The 25951-nt window shown below is 42.6% G+C and overlaps 1 protein-coding gene across 2 annotated transcripts; it reads right to left on the reverse strand.

Moving 5' to 3' along the window:
• rhpn1 (rhophilin, Rho GTPase binding protein 1) lies at positions 1-25018 on the reverse strand. 2 transcript variants are annotated; one of them, XM_046299663.1, is made up of 17 exons: positions 24990-25018; positions 24817-24892; positions 24472-24562; positions 21065-21180; positions 17966-18094; positions 16812-16887; positions 16613-16690; positions 15737-15861; positions 12945-13111; positions 12612-12799; positions 5393-5549; positions 5080-5202; positions 4801-4995; positions 4617-4693; positions 4380-4526; positions 4110-4262; positions 1-3618 (listed from the first exon to the last, which is right to left on the reverse strand). In XM_046299663.1, exons 2-17 carry the CDS (start codon positions 24840-24842, stop codon positions 3409-3411), a joined length of 2058 nt encoding a protein of 685 aa, XP_046155619.1. In that variant the 5' UTR covers positions 24843-24892; positions 24990-25018; the 3' UTR covers positions 1-3408. The 2 variants fall into 2 exon arrangements, with proteins under 2 accessions (XP_046155619.1, XP_046155618.1); XM_046299662.1 differs by lacking the exon at positions 24990-25018 and having other exon boundaries at positions 24817-24980.
• Between the last annotated feature and the right edge of the window lie 933 nt (positions 25019-25951).

A 25951-nucleotide genomic window follows, 5' to 3' on the forward strand; every position in this document is an offset into this window, starting at 1 on the left:
TTTTTCATAAATAGCAATGATTCTTTTAATGATGGGTTACATTTTGCTACACCAGTAATGACATCTACTAAATATGTATATGTGACCAATAAAATTTGATATGAAAAGACTCAAACTTATCTGGCAATATCTGATACAATAACCAGGGTTATAGTGACACCTGCTGGTTACCACAGACCTACAATTATGTAACTGAACATGACAAACCTGAGAAGCTGTTACCATCAATGGAGAAAAATCAGTGATCCACTCCTTTAATTGAGAAAAGTCTGCAAAAGACACACACACACACACTTGATTTTATTAGCAGCCAGCCATGATTTTCAGGTTCCCAAACAAAAGAAAGCAGTACAAATCCCTTAATTAACAAAACATCTAAAATAATCACGAAAACACACAACCAAAACACCACAGTAGACAGATTTCACAAATCAGAAACACATCTAAAATTCATAATTGAGATGAAAATAATATTAAATATATTGGAATATCAAAATACTATTTGGGTGTCCAAATGTTGAAAATGAAAAAAAAAGTTTTAAAAAGTGGCCTTGCTAAATGTAGCATAAGCTTTCGTCTATGCTGCTAAGTTAACTTGATCGGTGGATTCTACTTGGTAGACGGTCCATTCTCATCTTCAACCACTTAGTAGCAGACATATACAAGTCTTTATAAAAACACATTATTATTCTAAAATGTGTGTGCTGTGTTGGTCTGAGCAGTAGTAGGACAACTAAGTTCGTATATCCCCTAATGTACCACATAAACCATTTCAGCGTAACAAGATACAGGTAACTGCCCAAATAATGGCGACACTTGAGTAAGTGAGGGATACGCTGTAGTATATTGAAAGCAGGTGCTTCCACACAAGTGTGGTTCCAGAGTTAATTAAGCATTTAACATCCCATCATGACTTGGGTCATGTACAAAAATGCTAGACTGGCCCTTATTTTGGCTACCATGTCTTTGCCCCAATAAGATGACAATGCCCCCATGCACAAGTCATCACTGAAAGGTTTGATGAACATGAAAATGCTGTAAACCATTTGCCATGGCCATCTCAATTGAACACTTATGGGAGATTCTAGAGCGGTGCCTGAGACAGCGTTTTACACCACCATCTACAAAAGACCAAATGGAATATTTTGAGGAAGATTAGTGCTGCATTCCTACAATAGTTTCAGACACTTATAAAATCTATGCCAAGGTGCATTGAAGCTGTTCTGGCGTCTCGTGGTAGCCCAGCAGCCTATTAAGACAGTTAATGTTGGTGTTGCCTTTATTTTTGGCAGTTACCTGTATTTAGAGCAATTGCAGAACACCATTAGGGGTGTTTTCCAATATATATATATTTATTGATAGAAAAAGTTACACCCATTGATCCATGGTCATTTCTGTGGTATTGAAGCGAAGCCTAACCCTTTTCCTAACCTCAGTCTCCAAACATGGCTCACAAATCCACCTAACCTGCTATGTAAACAAATAATGTGTTGAGAAACCATCAGTCTCATAACACCGGAACTGACCAATGGCAGGTATCAATGTGCATTTCCTGATAGCAGGGAACACCCATATTAAGAAACATCCCAAATTGTGGTCTGGAATTACACCATATTTGTTTTTCTGCACCTATGAAGTCACAGTGCGTAAGAATGTGGTATAAAACATCAGTAGAAAAACTAATACACACACAGTGAAAAAAACATTAGGAACACCTTCAAAATATTGAGTTGGACCCCCTTTTGCCTTCAGAATAGCCTCAATTCGTTGGAGCATGGACTCTACAAGGTGTTGAAAGTGTGGCTGGAGGCTGGCCTGGTGACGCCAATGCTTCCCACAGTTGTGTCAAGTTGGCTGGTGGACCATTCTTGATACACACGGGAAACTGTTGAGCGTGAAAGACCCAGCAGCTATAGTGGTTCTTGACACACTCAAACCGGTGCGCCTGGTACCTACTACCATACCCCATTCAAAGGCACTTAAAATCTTTTGTTTTGCCCGTTCACCCTCAAATGGCACACAAGCACAATCCATGTGAATTGTCTCAAGGCTTAAAAGTCCTTCTTTAACCAGTCTCCTCAGCTCATCTACACTGATTGAAGTGGATTTATCAGGTGATCACAGCTGTCACCTGGATTCACCTGGTCAGTCTCATGGAAAAAGCAGGGGTTTCTAATGTTTTGTCCACTCAGTGTAGAACCATTGATGTACTTTGAAGGTAGTCATTTGTACTCTACATCAACAACTCTAGAAGACTGGTAGGAGAATGGAATGCAGTGCTACGGCTACAGCTATACATTCTCTTCTGCACAATGCTCTAACTTGAGGAAGTGAGGACTCAACCCAGGTCCTGAATGGATGTCCTTGTTGTTTTTACTGTTGAGAGTTGAGTGACCTTGTTAGAACTGGAGGGGGAAAGCAGGACTCTGGGATACAGTAAAACATGTTTTTAACATTAAGACCAGTGGTGTAGTGGAGGGTAAATGCAAAAAAAATGTAAAAGCTGTTTGTGCACCTTTTGTTTATGGGAGCATTTACCCAGCTTTTGTTTATGGGAGCATTTACCCAGCTTTTGTTTATGTTTATGGGAGCATTTACCCAGCTTTTATTTATGGGAGCATTTACCCAGCTTTTGCAGAAAAAAATGCATTGAAAGTATATGAAGCATTATTATTCTCCACGAAAGGCGATCAGTGTTTATACAACTATATTTTCACTGATTAAGACAGGTGGTCTTTGGATCAGCGGCTGTAGTTTGACATGAAGTCTTCCATCCTTATAATCGTAAGCGACAATAACACTGAGCCCCAACATTTAGCCCATTTTGGGACAGGATTTCCATGTCTTAACTCCCTCAGCGACAGATACATGCAGTACATGTATGTAGAGCAATTGCAGAACACCATTAGGGGTGTTTGCCAATATATATATATATTTTTTGATAGAAAAATTTACACCCATTGATCCATGGTCATTTCTGTGGCATTGAAGCGAAGCCTAACCCTTTTCCTAACCTCAAGTCTCCAAGTCTTCTTCGATCCTTATAATCGTAAGCGACAATAACACTGAGCCCCAACACTGAGCCCCAACATGTCTTAACTCCCTCAGCGACAGATACATGCAGTCACCTGCTTTCTAAAACGGTTGTTTCTCTGCAGTTGAAACTGCTGTAATCTGGACCAAGCATCCTTTCCTACGAACCTCCTCTTCCTCTCCTTGCCCTGCTGCAATGACACATTTAATATTCAGTCATTTACAAAACATCCTTGTATTGTAACATGTCCACCTGTCATTCGCTGAGTGGTTTGTCTATCTATGGCACTGTCTGAAATGGGACCCTATTCTCTAGTGCACTACTATTGGCTGGTAGTGCACTGTATGGAATAGACTAACGTGTCTACTGTGCCCTCAGTACATGGACTCACAGTCCCGAAGGTTTCCAAATGGCAGACTGAAGATGCTGCCCAGTCTCTTGGTGGCTCTGCCTCCTCCCCCAGTCTTCTTCCTGTTCCAGTTGAGTAAGGGGGCGGTGCGCTGCCCCTTAGCCCTGCCCGTGGTCCGTTGCAGAGCGTTCGCTTCGTCTCCACTGGGGGAAAGCATCACTTGCCTCCTATCCACCTGAACACACACATGAGAGATGTGAAAGATAGTGTTACATCTCATTAATGTCTGTGTGTGTGTCAGGGCTTCACAGCCCAACCATTTTATTTGCATATGTGCCTAAATCTTTGGCTTGTGCGACCTGGAATTGTTATTTAGGAGCACCAGTACGCCGAGAAAGATTTAATATTTCAAATATTTGTCATCGTGCACCTACATCACTTCATGTGCACCTACATTTTTCAATTTAGTGTGTGTTACAAGGGAACGTGCCCCTAAGTTGAAAAATGTAGGTGCACACAAAGTGATGTAGGTGCACGATGACAAATATTTGAAATATTAAATCTTTCTCGGCGTACTGGTGCTCCTAAATAACAATTCCAGGTCGCACAAGCCAAAGATTTAGGCACATATGCAAATAAAATGGTTGGGCTGTGAAGCCCTGACACACAGACATTAATGAGATGTAACACACACACACACAAAGACACAACCACAAGCACCCCTACCTGTGTATCGTGTGTGTGCAGTGTGATGATGCTGAGTTGTATTCCTCTGTCGCTGCAGCTCTTCAGGATGTGGACCACCTCTCCATGTTTAGCCCACTTAAAGTCCTCTCCATCCACTGCCACTATATAGTCCCCCTCCCTCAAACCTGCCTCCTGAGAACACACACAGTATATTTCATTGCTGCATGAAAAACTGTACAATTTCCATTGGAGAATCTTAGGAAATACAAAAGCAGAGGGTTAAGAGGAGACGGGGTGCTTCCATCTCACCTGGGCACATCCCCCCGGCACCACCCCAGCCACAAGGACAGGAGAGTCTCCTCTAAGAGTCAGCCCCAAACCCCCGTCCCCTCGCTGGAGACTCACCACACGCACCGGCCCCCAGCGTGCCCTCGCACAGAACACTGACAGGGGACCCTGCAGCGCACACACAGAGACACCATCATCAACTTCAAAACCTTATGATTTTAATCATGACGAAGAAAATGTTTAGTCTCTCTCTCTTACCAGCCTTTGGAAGATGTCAGTGACCGGGACAGTGGAGAAGTTGGGTGGTGTGATGTCTGGTTTGTGCTGGGTTTGAGCTGAGGGACAACAATCACTTACTACTATGTTGTATGTTCAGTAGCTCTAATACACAGACCTCTCACTCACTGACTCACAAAAACCACTCCTTCCCTCCCTCACTCACAGTGTATCTCGGGGGCCTCTGCGGTCTCATCAAAGTCATCCTCTCGGTCCATCTCGGAGTATTTGTCCAGGGAGCGTTTGTACATGAAAGAGAGCACCTCCTGTAGAATATCCATCTTCCTCAGGATCTTACATAGACCATGTACTCTCATAGCCTCCTCATGTCTGATCACTGCACAACGCAGGTGGGCCTTCCCTACAGCGTGAGCACACACACGGAGCTTTAGTAGGTACTCACAATGACCATGCACAAAAATCAAATATCTTTGTGTGTACTCACCCAGTTTGCGTCTGTCCTCAGGGTCTCTGAGCACCTGGCTGAGTGGGGGTCCAGCAGGACTACTGACATGGAACTGGAAGAGAGCCTTCGCCGACTCTTCGTCACCCCCTTCCTCAATGGACTCTACAGAACATGACAGACACTTTATGCAAAGTGACATACAGTACAATGACTGCATCCATTTGATGTATGTGCAGGGGGGGGGGAATCCACCACACATCATGCTCGCACCAACTGAGACACACAGGACCACACTGCACACACGTATGTTCTCCTAAAGCATCATCCTTAACAGATACAAACAAGTACTTACGGGTGTGGTCACAGAGAGCGACAGCAGCATTGTAGTGGGAGAGGGCTCTAAAGTGTTCGGCTTTCACTTGAACCATGGAGGCCCAAGAGAACGGGACATAGTCCTTCACAAGGGTCTGAGACATGGTCTGGAGCACCAAGCTATACACATCAGATACCTAGAGAGAGATTAAGAGAGATGCTCAGCAGGCTCTGCTCACACTTACTGGTCTGAAGCAAAACCACATGACTAACAACATTAGACACTTTATAGAACACAGTCCTTGGCAATTCCAGGCTTTGAGGTCATCTGCCTTTGGCCTAAAGAGCAGGAACCTGAACTTCAAAGAAATCAGAATACAGACATTGTGATCCAACAAGACACCTGGTATAGAGGAGACGGACCCACTGGTTGCCCTCTAGGTTACAGAGAGCTGGAAGTCCCATCCACCAAACTAACAGGTGTGAAACAGGGAAGGGACTCAGGAGGTATGCTAACTTGGTATAGTGCAGACCTAACACACTATTAAATGAGTCAAAACAGGAACATTTTACAACATGACCAACAAAAACAGGTAACAACTCCTGCAGCTTTGTCGCATGCTGGGTATGTACATAGTCAATGGTAGGCGTCGAGGGGGATTCCTATGGTAGGTACACCTATAGCGCATCTTTTGGCAGTAGTAGTGTAGACCACTTTAATCACTGACCTCAACCCAGAGTCTCTCAGAGCGTTCAGTCAACCCACTGACACCCCTATCAAATCACAACCTACTTGAACAGAGCAATACTCAATCGTGAGGCATCGAAACAGAACAAACTGCACACTATTAAGAAATGCTGTAGATGGAAAGGTGGCAGTGTAGAAACCTACCAAAAAACTTTTGGCCAACAACAAATCCTATCCCTTCTAGACAAAATGTTTTTCTGCAATAGGGAAGGTGTAAACTTAGCAGTAGGACGCTTGAACAATATTCGACCCCTCAGCTAACATATTCAATTTGAATTCCGGCAGAAAACACAACAAAGAGAAATGGTTTGATGAAGAATGTGAAATTCTTTCTTAAGTTATGAGAAACCCATCCCCCAAAAAAAACACAAAACCACAACGGCAGCTTACGCCTTCACTATGGTGTAACACTAAAACACAGAAATACACTTAGAAAAAAAGGAATAGCACATAAGAAAACATCATTGTGATTGAAGACTCCATAGAATCAAAATACTTCTGGGAAGATTGGAACACACTCAACAAACATGAGGAGCTTTCAACCTTATCGGCCATTTAACCATGAACCAAAAATATATACGTGATTATTTCCAAAACGTAGAATCTGTTATTAAAGACTACCACAACACACTGAATTCTCCAATTACATTGGATGAGCTAGAGGACAAAATACAAACCCTCCAACCCCAAAAGGACTGGTGTTGATGGTATACGAAATGAAATGATATAATTTGTGGTCTGTATATTCTAACTGGCTATTCCATACATTTTTAAATCAGCTTTAATATTGCAGAGATTGTTGCTTCCATCAATGTAATTGTCTGCATCATTTCGAATCCCCCATATTTATTTTTTCTGTCATAAGTTGACAACTACTCATTCAATGATTTTTTTTCTTCATTTTTAAAATGTTTTACATTGTAGAATAATAGTGAAGACATCACAACTATGAAACACATATGGAATAATGTAGTAACAAAAAAAAGTTAAACAAATCTAAATATATATTTGAGATTCTTCAAAGTAGCCACCCTTTGCCATGATGACAGCTTTGCACATTCTCTCAATCAGGATCATGAGGTATGGAATGCATTTCAATTAACAGGTGTGCCTTGTTAAGTGAATGTGTGGAATTTCTTTCCTTCTTCCTTCTTCTAATGCGTTTGAGCCAATCAGATGTGTTGTGACAAGGTAGGAGTGGTATATAGAAGACAGCCCTATTTGGTAAAAGACCAAGTTCATATTATGGCAAGAACAGTTCAAATAAGCAAAGAAACAACAGTCCATCATTACTTTAAGACATGAAGCTAGGTCATTCCGGAACATTTCAAGAACTTTGAAAGTTTCTTCAAGTGCAGTCAAAAAAACAAACATCAAGCTCTATGATGAAACTGGCTCTCATCTGGACCGCCACAGGAAAAGAAGATCCAGAGTTACCTCTGCTGCAGAGGATAAGTTCGTTAGAGTTACCAGTCCAAGTCAATGCTTCAGAGTTTAAGTAACAGACATCTCAACATCAACTGTTCAGAAGAGACTGCGTGAACCAGGCCTTCATGGTCAAATTGCTGCAAAGAAACCACTACTGAAGAACACCAATAAGAAGAGACTTGCTTGGGCCAAGAAACACGAGCATTTCATTTATCTTTTTAACTAGGCAAGTCAGTTAAGAACAAATTCTTATTTACAATGACGGCCTAGGAACAGTGGGTTAACTGCCTTGTTCAAGGGCAGAAAGACAGATTTTTACCTTGCCAACTCGGGGATTCGATTTAACAATCTTTCAGTTACTGGCCCAATGCTCTAACCACTAGGCAACCTGCCGACATTAGACCGGTGAAAATCTGTCCTTTGGTCTGATGAGTCCAAATGTGCGACTTTGGATCCAACCGCAATGTCTTTGAGACGCAGAGTAGGTGAATTGATGATCTCCGCATATGTGGTTCCCACAGTCCCACAGTGAAGCATGGAGGAGGTGTGATGGTGCTTTGCTGCGGACAGTCTGATTTGTTTAGAATTCAAGGCACACTTAACCAGCATGGCTACCACAGCATTCTGCAGCGATACGCATCTGATCTGGTTTGTGCTCAGCGGGACTATGATTTGTTTTTCAACAGGACAATGATCAAACACACCTCCAGGCTGTGTAAGGGCTATTTGACCAAGGAGGGTGATGGAATGCTGCATCAGATGACTTGGCCTCCACAATCACCTGACCTCAACCCAATTGAGATGGTTTGGGATATTTGGACTGCAGAGTGGAGGAAAAGCCACCAATAAGTGCTCAGCATATGTGGGAACACCTTCAAGACTGTTGGAAAAGCATTCTGTTAGCTGGGTACAATATCTACAGAGCAGGCAGAGGTGGAGGTATTGTCATCTATGTTAAATGCAACCTAGATGTCACGGTGTCCATTTCAACTTCTGTTCCGAGACAGTATGACTGCTTAGTTCTAAATGTGGTCCTTGGTCATAATGCATTAACGCTAGCGGGAGTTTAATCGCCCACCCTCAGCTCCAGTATCTGCTCTATGCAAAATGTTTGAGTTAGTGTAATTATGAAAACTCTGAATTATTAAAAATCGGAGATCTTAATCTGGACTGGCTGATGCCAGCATCACTTAAAGACATTTGTAATTAACTATACCTACCCGTCCTAATCCAAAAGATCTGGGGGAAAACAAACGGGGAAAAAAAAGACATTAATAGACCTTATCTTAAATACACCTCATATAGCTAGGGGGTTATTTGCAAATGACAGTGACGACTGCCCTATTACATGTATCAGAGACACTAGGCTAAAAAAAACCTGACTGTATAATTCTAAAGAAACTAAACACTTCTCCGAACAAGGCTTTATCCATGGCCTTTATTTCTCAGAGCTTTTATCCGTAAACTGCATAATGGACCCAATTTCTTTTAGTCGATTTCTACCTCCATGGCTGATAAACACTGCCCGGCCCGTTAAAGCAACTTCCGGATACACATTTACAAAATGTAAAAACGAACTAATCCTTGGGTTCTTCTCATTTGAAAATCATTTTCCTGCAAAATAATAAAGCATGGGCCTTGGTGAGGAAAACTGGTGAAACAGCTGATTGGCTGCTTTTTATGCATTCGAGGAATAAAATAGGCAAAAATCTAGGTATTTTCTTAGTGCTATGATAGTCTGCTGGTGATCCCTCTAAATTATGGAAAACCTTTAACTCACTTAAACGAGGAAATTCAACGTCCCTGCCGAAGCAAATTACATCGGAATCAGTGACTGAACTGAAACCTGTGATGTTTTTAATAAGCACTTTATTTCTGCTGGTTTTCTTTAAAAGAAAAAGGGCAAACATGATCCTGACCGGTCTATTGTTTCAGCCCCTCGGCCTTCAGCTGATGTGGAAAACTGTAAGCCCGTTTATTAATTTCCAAAAAGTCACAGAAGATGAGGTCTTATCTGCACGATCTGCTATAGATCGTAAGAAATCGTTAGGCGCTGACAATCTGGATCCATATTTACTTAAGTGTGCGGCTCCTACAGTTGAAATCGGAAGTTTACATAGCCAAATACATTTAAACTCAGTTTCACAATTCCTGACATTTAATCCTAGTAAAAATTCCCTGCTTAGGTCAGTTAGGATCACCACTTTATTTTAATAATGTGACATGTCAGAATAATAGTAGAGAGAATAATTTATTTCAGCTTTTATTTCTTTCATCACATTCCCAGTGGGAATTAGTATTTGTTAGCATTGCCTTTAAAATTGTTTAACTTGGGTCAAACGTTTTGGGTAGCCTTCCACAAGCTTCCCACAATAAGTTGGATGAAATTTGGCCCATTCCTCCTGACAGAGCTGGTGTAACTAAGTCAGGTTTGTAGGCCTCCTTGCTCACACACACTTTCTGTTCTGCCCACAAGTTCTCTTTGGAATTAAGGTCAGGGCTTTGTGATGGCCACTCCAATACCTGGACTTTGCCACAACTTTGGAAGTATGCTTGGGGCCCATTGTCCATTTGGTTGACCCATTTGTGACCAAGCTTCAACTTCCTGACTGATGTCTTGAGATGTTGCTTGAATATATCCACAATTTTCCTCCACATGATGCCATCTATTTTGTGAAGTGCAACAGTCTTTTCTGCAGCAAAGCACCCCCACAACATAAAGCACGCGGGTGGCAGCATTAAGGTTGGGAAGGTGTTCTTCGGCTTGCAAGCCTCCCCTTTTCCCTCCAAACATAACAATGGTCATTATGACCAAACAGTTCTATTTTTGTTTCATCAGACCAGAGGACATTTCTCAAAAAGTACGATCTTTGTCCCCATGTGCAGTTGAAAACCGTAGTCTAGCTGGTTTATGGTGGTTTTGGAGCAGTGGCTTCTTCCTTGCTGAGGTTTCAGGTTATGTCAATATAGGACTCGCTTTACTGTGGATATATGCTTTTGTACCCGTTTCCTCCTGCATCTTCACAAGGTCCTTTGCTGTTGATCTGGGGTTGATTTGCACTTTTTGCACCAAAGTACATTCATCTCTAGGAGTCATAACGCGTCTCCTTCCTGAGCGGTATGACGGCTGCGTGGTACCATGGTGTTTATACTTGCGTACTATTGTTTGTACAGATGAACGTGGTATCTTCAGGTGTTTGGAAATTGCTCCCAAGGATGAACCAGACTTGTGGAGGTCTACAAATGTTTTCTTCTGAAGTCTTGCCTGATTTCTTTTGATTTTCCCATGATGTCAAGCAAAGAGGCACTGCGTTTGAAGGTAGGCCTTTAAATATCCACAGGTACACCTACAATTGACTCAAATTATGTCAATTAGTCTATCAGAAGCTTCTAAAGCCAAGACATAATTTTCTGGAATTTTCCAAGCTGTTTAAAGGCAGTCAACTTCTGACCCACTGGAATTGTGATACAGTGAATTATAAGTGAAATAATCTGTCTGAACAATTGTTGGAAAAATTACTTGTGTCATGCACAAAGTAGAGGTCCTAAATGACTTGGCAAAACTATAGTTCAACTGTATATATTAATACATTGGCAAGGGCACTAGAACAGTCTGCTGAACCCGGGCCCACTCTACTGAAATCAAATGTCTACCATTTGCTTCTGTCTCCAGCCAAGTAGGGCCTACAGCAGCACATAGATCTTCTGCACAGACTGTCAGACTTGGGCCCTGACAGTGAATCGCAGTAAGACAAAAATAACGGTGTTCCAAAAAAGGTCCAGTAGGCAAGACAACAAATTCTATCCAGACACTGTTGCCCTAGAGCACAAATTATTACATCTACCTCAGCCTAAACACCACAGGTAACTTCCACAAGGCTGTGAACGATCTAAGGCAAGAAGGTCCTTCTAGGCCATAAAAAGGAACATAGATCCTAATTGGGATGTTGAGTTGTCTAAAAATACTTTAATCAGTTAACAAACCCATTGCCCTGTATGGTTGCGAGGTCAGAGGTCCACTCACTAATCAAAAAGTCACAAATTAGACAAACACCCAATTGAGACTCTGCAAAAAATATACTTATTGGAAAACGCAAAACCCCAAACAATGCAGGTATAGCAGAATTAGGACTATACCCGCTAGTTATCAAAATCTAGAAAATAGCTGTTAAATTCTATAACCACCTAAAAGGAAGCATTGCCCACACATTCCACTACAAAGCCCTCACCTACAGAGAGATGAACCTAGAGAAGAGAGTCTCCTCAGCCAGGTGAGCCCCAGGACAGAAACACATTTAGACCAAACCAAATTATGAGAAAGCAAAAAGAGAACTATTTGACATACTGGAGAGAATAAACAAAAAAAACAGGAATGTTATTTGGCCTTAAACAGAGTGTACACAGTGGTAGAATACCACTGTGACTAACAAAATCCTTGACTATGTAGAGACTCAGCATAGAAGGCTATTGAGAGAGGACGCCAAAGCGCGGCATCTTGAGAGCCAGGTTTGCCCATGTGCCCACAAAATGAAGTGGAAACTGAGTTACACTTCCTAACTGCCAGACAAAAAAATGTATGACCACATTAGAAACACATTTTCGGACAGCTCACAGACAAAGAATGTAAAACAAATTAAACATTGATCAACTCCAATATCAGTTAGGCGAAATACCGCAGTGCCTTCACAGCACCAAGATTTCTGTCCCATTGCCATGAGAAAAGGGCAGCCAGTGGAGCACAAACATTGTAAATACAACCTATATTCATCTAGTTATTCATTTTCCCTTTCATACTTCAACTACTTGCACATTGTTACAACACTGTACATAGCCAATAATATAACATTTGAAATGTCTATATACTTTTTAAAAACTTGTGTAATCCATTTGCTTCAGCAATGTAAAACATATGTTTCCCATGCCAATAAAACACTTTGAAATGTAATTAAGAGAGAAAGTCAGGAGAATGGAACATAGTCCTTAACCAGAACGGAAGAGAAGTCTTCAACAAGGGCACTGGCTCAAGGTATTGTGCACCAGTGGGTATAACATGTTTGACACACAGACAGACACGCCCCCTCACCCGTGCGGCCTCCTTTGCCACTTGTAGCTTGGTGATGAAGTGCGTGTCCGGAGTTGTGAGTGTGACTCTTTCGAACACACACTCCTGCACCTGGGCAATCATCAGGCGGACCAGCATGCATAGTGACGGGCCACTCATATCCAGACTGGGAGCATTGGAGAAGTTCTCCTTCAGGTAGTTAAATGCACCTGGACACACACAATAGCTTTTACAAGTATGTTGAAACACAGTAATGACAGAGTAAAAGCAGAAGGTGTGTGTGTGTGTGTGTGTGTGTGTGTGTGTGTGCGCATCTCATGCCATGTTAATGCCAGTGTAAGAATGTGTGGTTACCTGCAGCTCTCTGGAAGGCGTCTATAGCCCGGTCTATGCCAGCTGTAGCAGAGCGGTCCTGTCTGGCTCCTATCTGTGTGTAGAGAGCCCCCACGTTGAACAGCACACTGCCCTTCTCAAACGCCAACGCACGCTGGCACGATGGCACACCTGTTAGAGAGTCATACCTAGAGACAGAGCGGGGGATGGGCAGGTGTGAGAGAGAGGAGGGGCAGTTGAGTCTCAGAGCCTTCCCACAGCTCACTGACACCTCATCAGATCAGTCAACTTGAACAGAGCAATAATCAATCGTGAGGCGTCAAAGCCAAAGGAACTGAATAATATTAAGAAATGCTATAGATGGAAGGAAAATAGGGAGGAAACCTAGTAGACAACAAATTCAATCCCTTTTAGACAACTTCCTGGACAAAACATTCCACTGAAATAGTAAAGGTGTAAACGTGGTAGTAGAAAACCTAAACCGTATATATGACCTCTCAGCTTCCCTATAAAATCTAAAAATGTCAAGCAGACAACCTAAAAATTGACAACAATGACACATTTTGATGAAGAATGCAAAAACCTAAGAAAAAACCTATACAACCAAATACAGAGACCCAGAAAACCTGAGCCTAAAACTTTACTATGGTGAATCACAAATAATATGGAAATAAACTACAGAAAGAGATGGAACAATGCATCAGAAATCAGCTCAATATAATAGAAGAATATAAACCACTTCTGGGAAGTTTGGAAAACACTAAACATTGAGTTGTCCATCCAAAACAAATGGATAAATATGGTATGGATAAACCACTTCTCCAATCTTTTTGGCTCTATAACAAAGAACACAGCAAAAACATACATGATCAAACACAAATCTTAGAATATCAACTATTAAAAAGACTGCCATAACCACTGGATTCTCCAATTACACTGAATGAACTACAGCACAAAATACAAACCCTCCAACATACTCACCCTGCACATCCTAATTGACAAACAAACCAAAACAAAGGCAAAGTCCTCCCATGCTTTTTTGATTAAAAAGAAAAGCTTGACTTCATTTGGCATGAGGGTCTGCTATACAAGTTGATGGAAAGCGGTGTTGGGGAAAAACATTCCAACATACAAAAAAATCCATGTACACAAGTGTAGTTAAACATGGCCATGGGGTGAGACAGGGATGCAGCTTGAGCCCCACCCTCTTCAACATATATCAACAAATTGGCGAGGGCACTGGAACAGTCAGCAGCACCTGACCTCACCCTACTAGAATCTGAAGTCAAATGCCTGATCTGGTGCTTCTGTCCCCAACCAAGGAGGGCCTACAGCAGCACCTAGATCTTCTGCACAGACTGTCAGACCTGGGCCCTGGCAGTAAATCGCAGTAAGACAAAAATAATGGTTGTTCCAAAAAAGGTCCAGTTGCGAGGACCACAAGTACAAATTCAATCTAGAGCCCACAAAACACTATACCCACACCTCAGCCTAAACATCAACACCCCAGGGAACTTCCGCAAAGCTGTGAATGATCTGAGACAAGGCAAGAAGGGCCTTCTACACCATCAAAAGGAACATAAAATTCAACATACCAAATAGGATCTGGCTAAAAATAAGTGAATCCGTTCTAGAACCCATTTTCCTTTATGGTTATGAGGTCTGGGGTCCGCTCACCAACCAAGACTTCACACACACACACAAAAAAAGCTCTGCAAAAATTAAAACACCAAATAATGCTTGCAGAGCAGAATTAAGTAGATACCAGATAATTATCGAAATTCAAGAGAGCCGTTAACCTCTACAACCACCTAAAAGGAAGAGATTCCCAAACCTTCCAGAAAGACATCAACTACAGCGAGATGAACCTGGAGATGAGTCCCCTAACAAAGCTGGTGCTGTTCACAAACAGACCCCACAGTGCCCCAGGACAGCAACATAATTAAACCCAACCAAATCACGAGAAAACAAAAAGATAATTACTTGACACATTGGAAATAATTAACAAAAAAACAGCGCAAACAAGAACGCTATTTGGCCCTAAACAGAGAGTACAATGTGGCAGAATACCTGACCACTGACTGACCAAAACTTAAGGAAAGCTTAGACTATGTACAGACTCAGTGAGCATAGCCTGGCCATTGAGAGAGGCTGCCGTAGGCGGACATGGCTCTCAAGAGAAGACAGGCTATGTGCTCACTGCCCACAAAATGAGGTGGAAACTGAGCTGCACTTCCTATCCTGCCAAATGTATGACCATTTTAGAGACACATATTTCCTTCAGATTACACAGACCCAAAGAATTCAAAAACAAATCCAATTTTGATAAACTCCCATATCTACTGGGTGAAATTCCACAGTGTGCCATCACAGCAGCAATATTTGTGACCTGTTGCCACGAGAAAAGGGCGACCAGTGAAGAACAAACACCATTGTAAATAAAACCCATATGCCTGTTTATTTATTTTCCCTTTTGTACATCATTATAACACTGTGTATATATATATATATATATATACACAAACATAATATCTATGACATTTAAAACGTCTCTATTCCTTTGGAGTGTTTGTGATTGTAATGTTCACGGTTCCCTTTTGTTTATCCATTTCACTTGGTTTGGCCATGTTAACATATGTTTCCCATGACAATAAAGCCCTTTGAATTGAGAGAAGGGAGAGAAACAGAGGATGAGACATGAACTAGAGAGAAGTAAGAGACGTGAAGGTGTGTGTGTGTGTGTGTGTGTGTGTGTGTGTGTGTGTGCGGTGGGTTGCAGTGTGTGTGTGCGCACGTCTGGTTTGGGTGGATACCAGTGGAAGTGGACTCCTAGTGTTCTGTGTGGGGGGAAGAACCTCTGGTCCAGGTAGTACAGCTGGTTATAATACTCCATCAGAAGCTCCAAACCGGCTTCATTACGACTGGGGGTACGCATGGCCTGTTGACAACACAGTTAATACACACATTAACACTCAACGCAACAACATACATATTACACAGATATTTACAGCCACTGAGAAGCAACCAGTCAGCCAATAGTCACGGAGTACATTTACATGCACAGTAATAATTGGATATTAAAATGATTATGGTGGTAGTCAGATTACATGACTATTGTTTAAACACCTTACTCTGCTCATCTTAATTGGCGTAAAGTCCACATCGAAGTAAACGTACGTCCATTAAAACACCTGGTTTTCTGAGATAACTTTCAAATCATTAGGACATGTAAACACCTTAAATAGTTCTGTTTATATAAATTGGCATTCCAGCGGTGCATGTGCTAGCACCAGCCGAGAGCCTTCCTCTTTAGCGACGCGAGTTCGGAACAACTGAAGTCTTAGAAGTCATTTTCACATACAAACTTTATATGTCCGAACTCAGAATCAAATATGATTCCCAAAAATAACATGGCCGCTGTGGTAGAACCTTTATTTTGATTGGTGATTTTTTGCATTTATCAGTGTCATCAGGTAGCCTGATGTCAGAGGTGTTCATGTAAACAGGACTATTAGGGAAAGCATTCTTCTTGCAAAGCATGTAAACGTTTTAATCAAACTATTATATTCATTTGACCATCCATAGTAAATCACATTATTGCATGTAACCGTACTCAATGTCATAAATCCACTAGGTGGCAGCATCTTCAACAGCATGAGCAGTTAATTAGCATTTCAAGGGTATCTAACCTGTCTGAGCTCCATAAACTCCTTGATCTCGTTCTCAAACAAAGAGCTGTCCTCTCCATAATGCTCACAGATAACGTCCTGACAGAGTGAAGAAAAATGAGAGATATATATTAAATAAAGTGAGTACTGAGAACGAGCAAGAGAGATATTATCCATTGTCCTCACCTTGAGGGAGGCCGTAAGGTCCTATCGTCCTTACCTTGAGAGGGACAGTTAGGTCCACTTCCTTGGTCTCCTTCAGACCCAGTGGGATCATGGGAACATTGATGGCTTCACTTAAGGAGAGACACCAACACATGTGTTAAATGACATTTGTCACAAAACTCCACAGAAAACCACAAACCTCCATCCCCATCTGTCTCCCTGTACTATTAGATTAACTATATTGACCAGTAGCCCCTCACTCCTCTAAGACCACAACACATTAACTCCACCCCTCCCCGTGGGGTAATTAATGACAGTAATCACAGGATTTGTCCCCCTTGTGACCCTGCGCTTCAGCTGGGATGGACGAAACCTCAGAACTGTGCCTGGCTAACACAAACACACCTCGCTTCCTTACTAGCAATCCAGGCAACTCATTAGGCTATAATTAGCGCAAATAGGCCATCACATTGTGCCCCCCACCAGGGTGTGTGCTTTCACACCAGGCTGATCACTAGAAACAGACTTCAATTTCGGACGTTTTAGAAAAGGTCCTGAGAACGGCGATATGCCTTCATCGGATCTCACAAAACAAAAAGAGCAATATTATTGCCCAGCACGGGCGAACTCATGATACTCGGAGGGCGAAGAGCGCTACTCTGATCACGGCACCATGGCAGTTCACAATGCTCTAACAAGCCGGGAGAATACTTGTGCTGTTTCCATGAACTATCATCCTTGTTTTTGTAAAGCCTCCCCCAAACCATAGCCCTAACTGTAAAGGAAAACTCCACCCAAAAACTATTAATCCATTGTTGATAATGTCCCAAAATGTTTTGCTGGTCAGCAATCAAGTTGTCAAGATATACAACTTTCATAATACAGAAACCATCCCCGTATGACGCATCATATGATGCAAAATGCGTCACACAGGGATGATTTCTGTATTTTGAAAGTTACATATCTTGACAACTTGATTGCTGACCAGCAAAACATTTTGGGTCTATGTCAACAATGGACTAATGAAACAAATACCAAAAGTTCAGGTGGAATTTTCCATTAGCCACTTGGAATGAATACCTAACTAACCTTGAGTTGTTTCCATTTTAACCCTGTAACCACGTGGAATTAATGCCTAAAAAAAGACATTCATCCATAATACATCAGATTTGTAAGTAAAACTATGAGATCTTGTTGTTCACATGTTACCTCTCGGTCTGGTAGACCTCCATATTGCTGTTGAGTTCCTCTAGCTCTTCCTTCAGTAGCTGCAGGTTAGAGTTGACAAAGCTCAGCTCTAGAGCCACAGTCTCCTTTACCTTGTGGTTAGTGGTGGCTCTGCAACAAACATGTTCATGTCAGATTATATTATGTAATTCATTGTTGGTATTCAGAAGTCATAAAAATATGCTTGATCTACTTTGAAGAACTACTAAAATAGTGATTCAGTCAGAAAGCAGCACTATAGCCAGCTACTAGTCTATATGGGATGACTTGTTGGGACAGAGACACCGCCTGAGAAGAGATGATCAAATTAAAAATGTCACAAAGGAAGTATTTTATTTATGTAAAGTAATGTGAATAAATGGATAATAAGTGATATGCAGTAATGAGCAGTCTGCCATCATGGGGCTTTTATTAATTGCTTTATTCTGTGTTGTTACAGCATGCAACCCACAATGCATTTGTTTAAACCAAATCAAAAACGTGACTATTTTTCAAAAACTGAACAGACGTCAAACCGCTCTTATCGCTAAGCACAGACAACTGTGATTAACTTGGATGAGAAAGCCACTCCCTTTGCCAGGTGACAATTAGGACTCAACGAGAGCCAGTCTTTCAACCACAACAGGAGACTTGTCCCGGATTAGAAGACACACACACACACACACACACACACACACGTTACACCAGCCACAGTATATAAACACGCCGTCCTGTTACACCAGCCCACAGTATATAAACACGCCGTCCTGTTACACCAGCCCACAGTATATAAACACGCCGTCCTGTTACACCAGCCCACAGTATATAAACACGCCGTCCTGTTACACCAGCCCACAGTATATAAACACGCCGTCCTGTTACACCAGCCCACAGTATATAAACACGCCGTCCTGTTACACCAGCCCACAGTATATAAACACGCCGTCCTGTTACACCAGCCCACAGTATATAAACACGCCGTCCTGTTACACCAGCCCACAGTATATAAACACGCCGTCCTGTTACACCAGCCCACAGTATATAAACACGCCGTCCTGTTACACCAGCCCACAGTATATAAACACGCCGTCCTGTTACACCAGCCCACAGTATATAAACACGCCGTCCTGTTACACCAGCCCACAGTATATAAACACGCCGTCCTGTTACACCAGCCCACAGTATATAAACACGCTGTCCTGTTACACCAGCATGCCGCCACATGACATCATCAGCCAATCAGAAGCTCTAATGTGATGCACCCCCTCCCCTTCTAGGTTCTCCAATCATCCTTAATTAGTCTCGGTCACTCCCTTTCCCCTCCTCACCCTAGCTCCTACCACCACAAACCAGTTCACAGACAACTCATTGTGTGTGTGTGTGTGTGTGTGTGTGTGTGTGTGTGTGTGTGTGTGTGTGTGTGTGTGTGTGTGTGTGTGTGTGTGTGTGTGTGTGTGTGTGTGTGTGTGTGTGTGTGTGTGTGTGTGTGTGTGTGTGTGTGTGTCTGGCGTTGAACCCGAGAGTCCTGCATCATGCAAATGACTTGGTCGGAGCTAATGCAAGTCTTCAGGTATCAGGCAGGGGGTTAGACTACTAATAACCCAAAGATGGTTCACTGAACTATTTCCATTACACATGTGGGTGTGGGACACTGGTGAGGATAAACATGTCTCCCACTGAAACCCAGAGATGAGATTCCTGCAGACAGCTGCCCTCCCTAGGAAAATCTCTCTCTGCATGGGAATGGAAAGGTGCAGCAGCTGGACAAGACAAAGCCTGTTGATTGGTGGCGCCAGGTGTCTCTGTGATCCAGTCTCAATAGAGGGGGAAGGAAGGGACAGGACTGGACTGGGTGCTGCTAGGGGGGGTGGGAGTGTCATATCTACAGTGCAACCATTTAACACGCATACATACGGGCCTAAATATTTACTGTGCGACCTGGAATGTCTCAATTTAAGCGCACATGTGCTCCTTGTAAAAAAGGTCAGCATAGAGCCCTGCCATAGCCACCCCTCTTATGTGGTTGTCTCTATAGGGCCAAACAGCAAATTCTGAAGTAGGGCCATTTGAGTCATATCCTAGCCTCAGAGGACTCTGAGTCAACTATAAAAAGCTGGTGAATGGGATACATGGTGCATGACATCTCTACTAATTCAATGACTAGAATCTTATTCTATTTCCCTTATGCTAGCTTTTCATAAACCTAAAAAAAAACAAGTGAGGGGAGGGAGGGATGACACACGGGGAGGGTTGGTTCTCTTTCAATTAGCTTGATGTTGTTCATCTTATGACCGCCTGACTCAGCAGCTAAACAGCCCACTAAAGAAAAAAGGAGCACACTGCTCTGCTTTAATTCAGAGCTACGTCTCCTCTCCCCAATCTCCTGCTCCTCATCCTCTCTGATGGATGAATGTGGATGTTAAAGACAGTGTCCAACGTACCATAGCTCTGCTCCTCTACATAACCACTCAGACACACCATGTCCTTCAGTGGCCCTCACAGTAACACTGTACATATACAAGCGTGGGATGAATGATGAACTGTTTGAAAGGATCAGAATGACGCTAATGCCCTGAGAGAGGTTGGTTTGATGTGCTATAAAACCCTAGGTCAGCTTTGATGTCCTGCCACCAGCCTCTTTCTTCCTCTGAAATAAAGTCGGAATTACTTTAAAGAAGACAGAATGAGAACAGGCTGTATTATAACTGTACAAGTACAGGTCAGAGAGACCGTATGTGTGTTTGATAAGACCATCCAACTGGCAAGTAACACTTTAAAACTGAGGGGGGGAAAATACCAAATAAACTTGATCAAACCTGCCGAATGACCACACAGACACACAAAGTGCCATAAAACAAGGTGGTGCGTTTTGGGGGGCGTTCCCCATACACCCTAAAATAGTTTGGTAGATCCATCTGCTAGTGTTTATATGTGATACAGCTCAATGTTTCCACAGGTAGTGGGGCTCCGAGTTCCTTCTCCCACCACAGTGTGGGAAGTGGCCCCAGAGCTGCCCAGGAGGAGAGTGTACACACAGGATAAGAGACAATATTTGTCCACTGGTACAATGACCCGTCCCTTCCCTCACCCACCCCAGCTCACCTGAAGAGGTTCTCAGCCCCAGCCCTCATCCTCATCTCCTTGTTGATCTGCTGGTTGATACGAGCTCTACGGTGCTGCAGCTTACTGCGCTGGGTCTGGGAGCACGGATCACAACCCTGGAGAGAAGGGTGGGGGGGAATAGATTGTGGATAACACATAACATGCTAAAGCACATATGTCTGTCTGTGTGCTTCTGTCTAGGCCCTATGTGCATTTCTAGTTTACATGCATTTGTGTATAATAATTAAACACCATCTGCAGGTAAAACAGAGTACTCCTGGCCAAACAGGTAGGTTGGTGAACTTCAGTGGATTACATAAAGCCCTGCAATAGATACATCTGAGCACCTCGTTAGTTTCCCTCCCTGATTAAGTATCAGTGATTAAACCTTCACACTAGTGTACGGGTTAAAAATGGCAGATTTGAACACCGGTAAGCACCTAAATTGGAATATAATGGCTGTACAGTAACATGCTCTACATGACGCCAGAGTTCAGTGTCTCCGCCTCACAGCTCTGTATGGGTTTTGACTGACAGCAGGTCTGATCTTCAGCACTGCGCACGACAAGAAGTTGCCCACATCCCTACCGCTAGTTGAGCAACTGTTGTCTGAGTGAAGGAAATACAGTAAATTACGAGGACTCAATGCATTTTGAAAGAGGAGACGTTGAGGATTATAAAGAGGAGACGTTGAGGATTGTAATAAATACCACTTTGTCATACAAGCAAACCAAAACATCTATACGGTCCAAATGTGCACTTCACATTTCAATATCATAAAACTCATGTAATATACAGTGTCAACGTTTATCACTACTATGTTTGATGTACAGTTACACGATGACATGGCGTTATACCCTGGGTTGTCCTGAACCTGTGCTTTGTTATATTATGAAGAAAATCTGCCGCGGACAACACACTCACAACTCTATTCATCGCACACCAAAATTACAATCTGCTTCTCTGAATTGCCATGTGAAAGCTTATCACTTTTTATTTTATTTAACCAGGTTGGCCAGTTGAGAACAAGTTCTCATTTACAACTGCAACCTGGCCAAGATAAAGCAAAGCAGTGTGACAAAAACAACAACACAGAGTTACACATGGAATAAACAAACGTGCAGTCAATAACAATAGAAAAATATATATACAATGTGTGCAAATGGAGTAAGGAGGTAAGGCAATAAATAGGCCATAGTAGCTAAGACAGCATTTTATAAATTTAGCTAGTCATGTGGGCAATAGAACAAGCTTTCAAATTATTCCCACCTGACCCAGATTGTAATTTATAATGGACTGTTTTTGGATTGCTTAAAAACACCACAACTTTTATTTTTTTATTTTAACTTTATTTAACTAGGCAAGTCAGTTAAGAACAAATTCTTATTTTCAATGACGGCCTAGGAACAGTGGGTTAACTGCCTGTTCAGGGGCAGAACGACAGATTTGTACCTTGTCAGCTCGGGGGTTTGAACTTGCAAGCTTCCGGTTACTAGTCCAATGCTCTAACCACTAGGCTACCCTGCCACCCCACTACAAGTGTACATGCTCTAATTCCTTAACAGCACAGCTAGGAGAGCATGAAAAAGCACCTTATAGTTGAACACTTCTTTAAGTCATAAAATGCATTGAAATGACTTAGGAACTGTGTATACTTTAGATAAGGTGTGCAGCCACTTGGAAACACCAGTTACACCGCTCACCCCAAATTCTCCTATCATTTTCTGATGTTACTGAATGTATCCGGAGTATTTTCAGATTTAAAATAAACATGAAATTCAACAGTGTAATGTTTGGATTCAGTCTTGTGTCAGGTGAACTGCTGTGTCCTCACCTTTAAATTGAATGTTCCCATAATCTCCAAACTGTTCCTTTTAAATTGCTACCATGGTTATGCATATGCTCTCCATATTTCTTGTGTTTTGAAACCTTTCAAATTTGGCCCTATCCATACGTGTAAAGGGTTAAGACCACCCTCCTCCGTCATAGTTAGGATCAGATAGCCTATTACATTGGCAACAGGATCCCCGTGGCGATGGTTGCCAAGAGACACAGCCCCAGTAGAACTCAGTCAGTAACCTGCTGTGAGGTAAGTCCTTAGACGTCACGGCCCACGGAGTGGAGGAGACTCGGAATACCTTACACCTGACTACCATAGAAATACAGCCACCAAAAGTTAGCAGTGCTCTTTTTTCCAACACCAACTTCATCCACCACGTCTATAAGTGGCTAAGATGGGCTCTAAGATCTCATCTTAGAAGACATGAGGCTGGGAAGAGGGGGGTGAGCTATCGTCACTGGTAAAGGGGTGAGCAATTGCCACTTGCTGCTAGGAGATCAGAGCCTAGATCAGGACTGTACTAGTGTCTGATGATGCTGTTGCACCATACTATAACTAGAGCTGGACTGGGGTCTCAACCCAGGGCCACCTGTTAGACACCTGACTCTACTGTAGTCTTCCTTCAGTCTGCTGATAAAGGACAAGACATGTACATGTCTTGCCAACATGTAGGCCTACAATCGTCAGGAAATGAACAGAAAATGACAGTTGATGTTCTGTGGGCAGATGCAATAGGACCCCCCCTTTAAACCAACCCTCTCCATTTCCTTCCCTCTCCCACCTCCCTTCATCCCCCTCTGTGAGTTGTTTGTTTTGTGAGCGTGCACCCAGTAATCCTCAGAGTGCTTGTAGGGATTAGGGTGCTAGCCTAGCCATGCTCCAGTAGCCTGCCTCCAGTCCCCTACTTCAGTCCCCTATTCTCCCAGTTTAGCCATAGCCGTGCTCCAGTTCCAAGCCTCCAGCCCCAGCTCATCCATAGCCATGCTTCAGTCCCCTGATCCAGCCTCCCAGCACAGCCAAAGTCATGCTCCAGTTCCAAGCCTCCAGCCCACTGCCCCAGCTGCTCTCCAGACCCAGGGCCCCAGCTCAGCCATAGCTGCCCTCCAGACCCAGGGCCCCAGCCCACTGCTCAGCCATAGCTGCCCTCCAGACCCAAGCCAGGGGACAGTAGGGGTACAGCAGGGGGTGAAATAAGGTAACTAGGCTCTCCTAGCCACAAACCATCTGTACCATGACACCTCCCAACTGGACAGTATCCTACTCCAATCCACCCCCCATGATGCAATAGCAGACCCCCAACCTAAGTCACCAAAAGTTCACCAACATAAGGCAACGCAATGCAGGTCCAGGATACCCCTCAATGAATCTGTCAACGATTCAGTAATGACACTGCATGGAAATGCATGTCAATAATAAATCACTTTGAAGAGTACATAGTTGATCTGGTATTTATTTTTATATTATTGTACAGTCATAGCATATGCTGTCAATTTTCCGTTTGAGCGTGTAAGATATAAGGTGTTGGTACAGTACCGTGTTTTTGGAACTACAACTACGTATCCCTCACCTTTCTGATACTCCCGTTGTGACTCCCCTCCTCCATCCGTGCGGGAAGCGCCAACTCCTCGTCTGAGCCAGCGTCAGACATCTCTGGCTCTCTACAACAGAATGTCCCAAGGCCGTTCATTTGTACAAAATAAAAACACCACTTTCCTCCCGTTCTACTCTAGCCAACCCTACCAGTTATTGTCACGGCATTTCTAAGGCAAGCAGACAGTGTCATATAGTGTCTATGGTTGCAACAATATCGAAACTAGAAACAAGTGAACTGGGATTGAATAGATGAGCTCGTTCTGCCTAGCGGTTTATGTTTGTAGCATAGCATTGTCCCACAACTAAACATTACACTTGCCTCGTCGCAGGTTCTTCTCCCATCATCAAGCCAGGACGCTATGCAACTTGTTGCACCAATACTTGCAGGCCAGGGTCTGTTGTGGTGGATGGGAAGAGAGCAAATCAACATAGGAAAGACCCGTAACAAAACAATCACGGTTTTATTTTACAATTTGCATTCGCGCAACTCACACAATACAAACGAAATAACTCGTCGCGTGGCTTTATTCCAGGAGGCGGTGTCTTTAAATGCAAAATAACCAATGACATAGCACCTACATTAATTGACGTAGATTTTTACGAATCAAAATATGATATTTCTCTAACTGACAAGATAAACTGTCCAATTGTGAATCCGATGGGCAATGGCAAAATTGTGGAATTACAGTTGCCCATAGCAACGGTTTCCACTATAAACAGTTAACTGTAACTAAATGTCATCTAAAAATGTAATCTACGTAATCCCAAAAGTAATTATTTAGAGGACCTTGACATTAAACAAACATTAGTAATTCTGCCTTCTACAACAAAGGATACATTCCCACCTTTCTGTTTAAAATAGCTATACATTGATGAGGTTTAGTCACTTTTGAGGACACAAACTCAAGTACACAGTACAAATATGATAAAAATGTGAAAATATGAAATATTTTACAGTATATGATGTATTTCCTATTCAACAAAACTGTATGAATAAGGGTTGAAATGACTTCTAATTTGATTATACTGTATTTATAAAGCTATAAAACTAACTATAAGATTTCACCTTCACCTTATAACTGTAAAATACATATCTGTATGTTTAGTGTTGTTTAGTGTTAGAGTAAATTTGTATATTTTCTAAAGATGTCTCTTGATCAAAACATCTGCTCCCATTGCTGTGAACGTCCCATGGAGCTCAATTTTAGGGTGCGTTCGTAAATTCGCTCTGGCTATCTGTTCGATTTCAGAGCACTCTCATCTGAGTGTGGCAAAGCCAGAACAACTGATGAATTTGCTAACGCTCAACACCGGTTGAATATGGCCGGTGTCTGTAAACTTCGGCAAAAAGGGTTAAGACAGTCTCAACGATATGGATAACATGAAACCTCTAAAAGCCTAACACAGAACCCAAACCGGCTGCGCATGTGCGCCATCGTGCCATCGCATGCGCC

This window comes from Oncorhynchus gorbuscha, linkage group LG15 (assembly GCF_021184085.1).
Source record: "Oncorhynchus gorbuscha isolate QuinsamMale2020 ecotype Even-year linkage group LG15, OgorEven_v1.0, whole genome shotgun sequence".
NCBI classification, from domain to species: domain Eukaryota; kingdom Metazoa; phylum Chordata; class Actinopteri; order Salmoniformes; family Salmonidae; genus Oncorhynchus; species Oncorhynchus gorbuscha.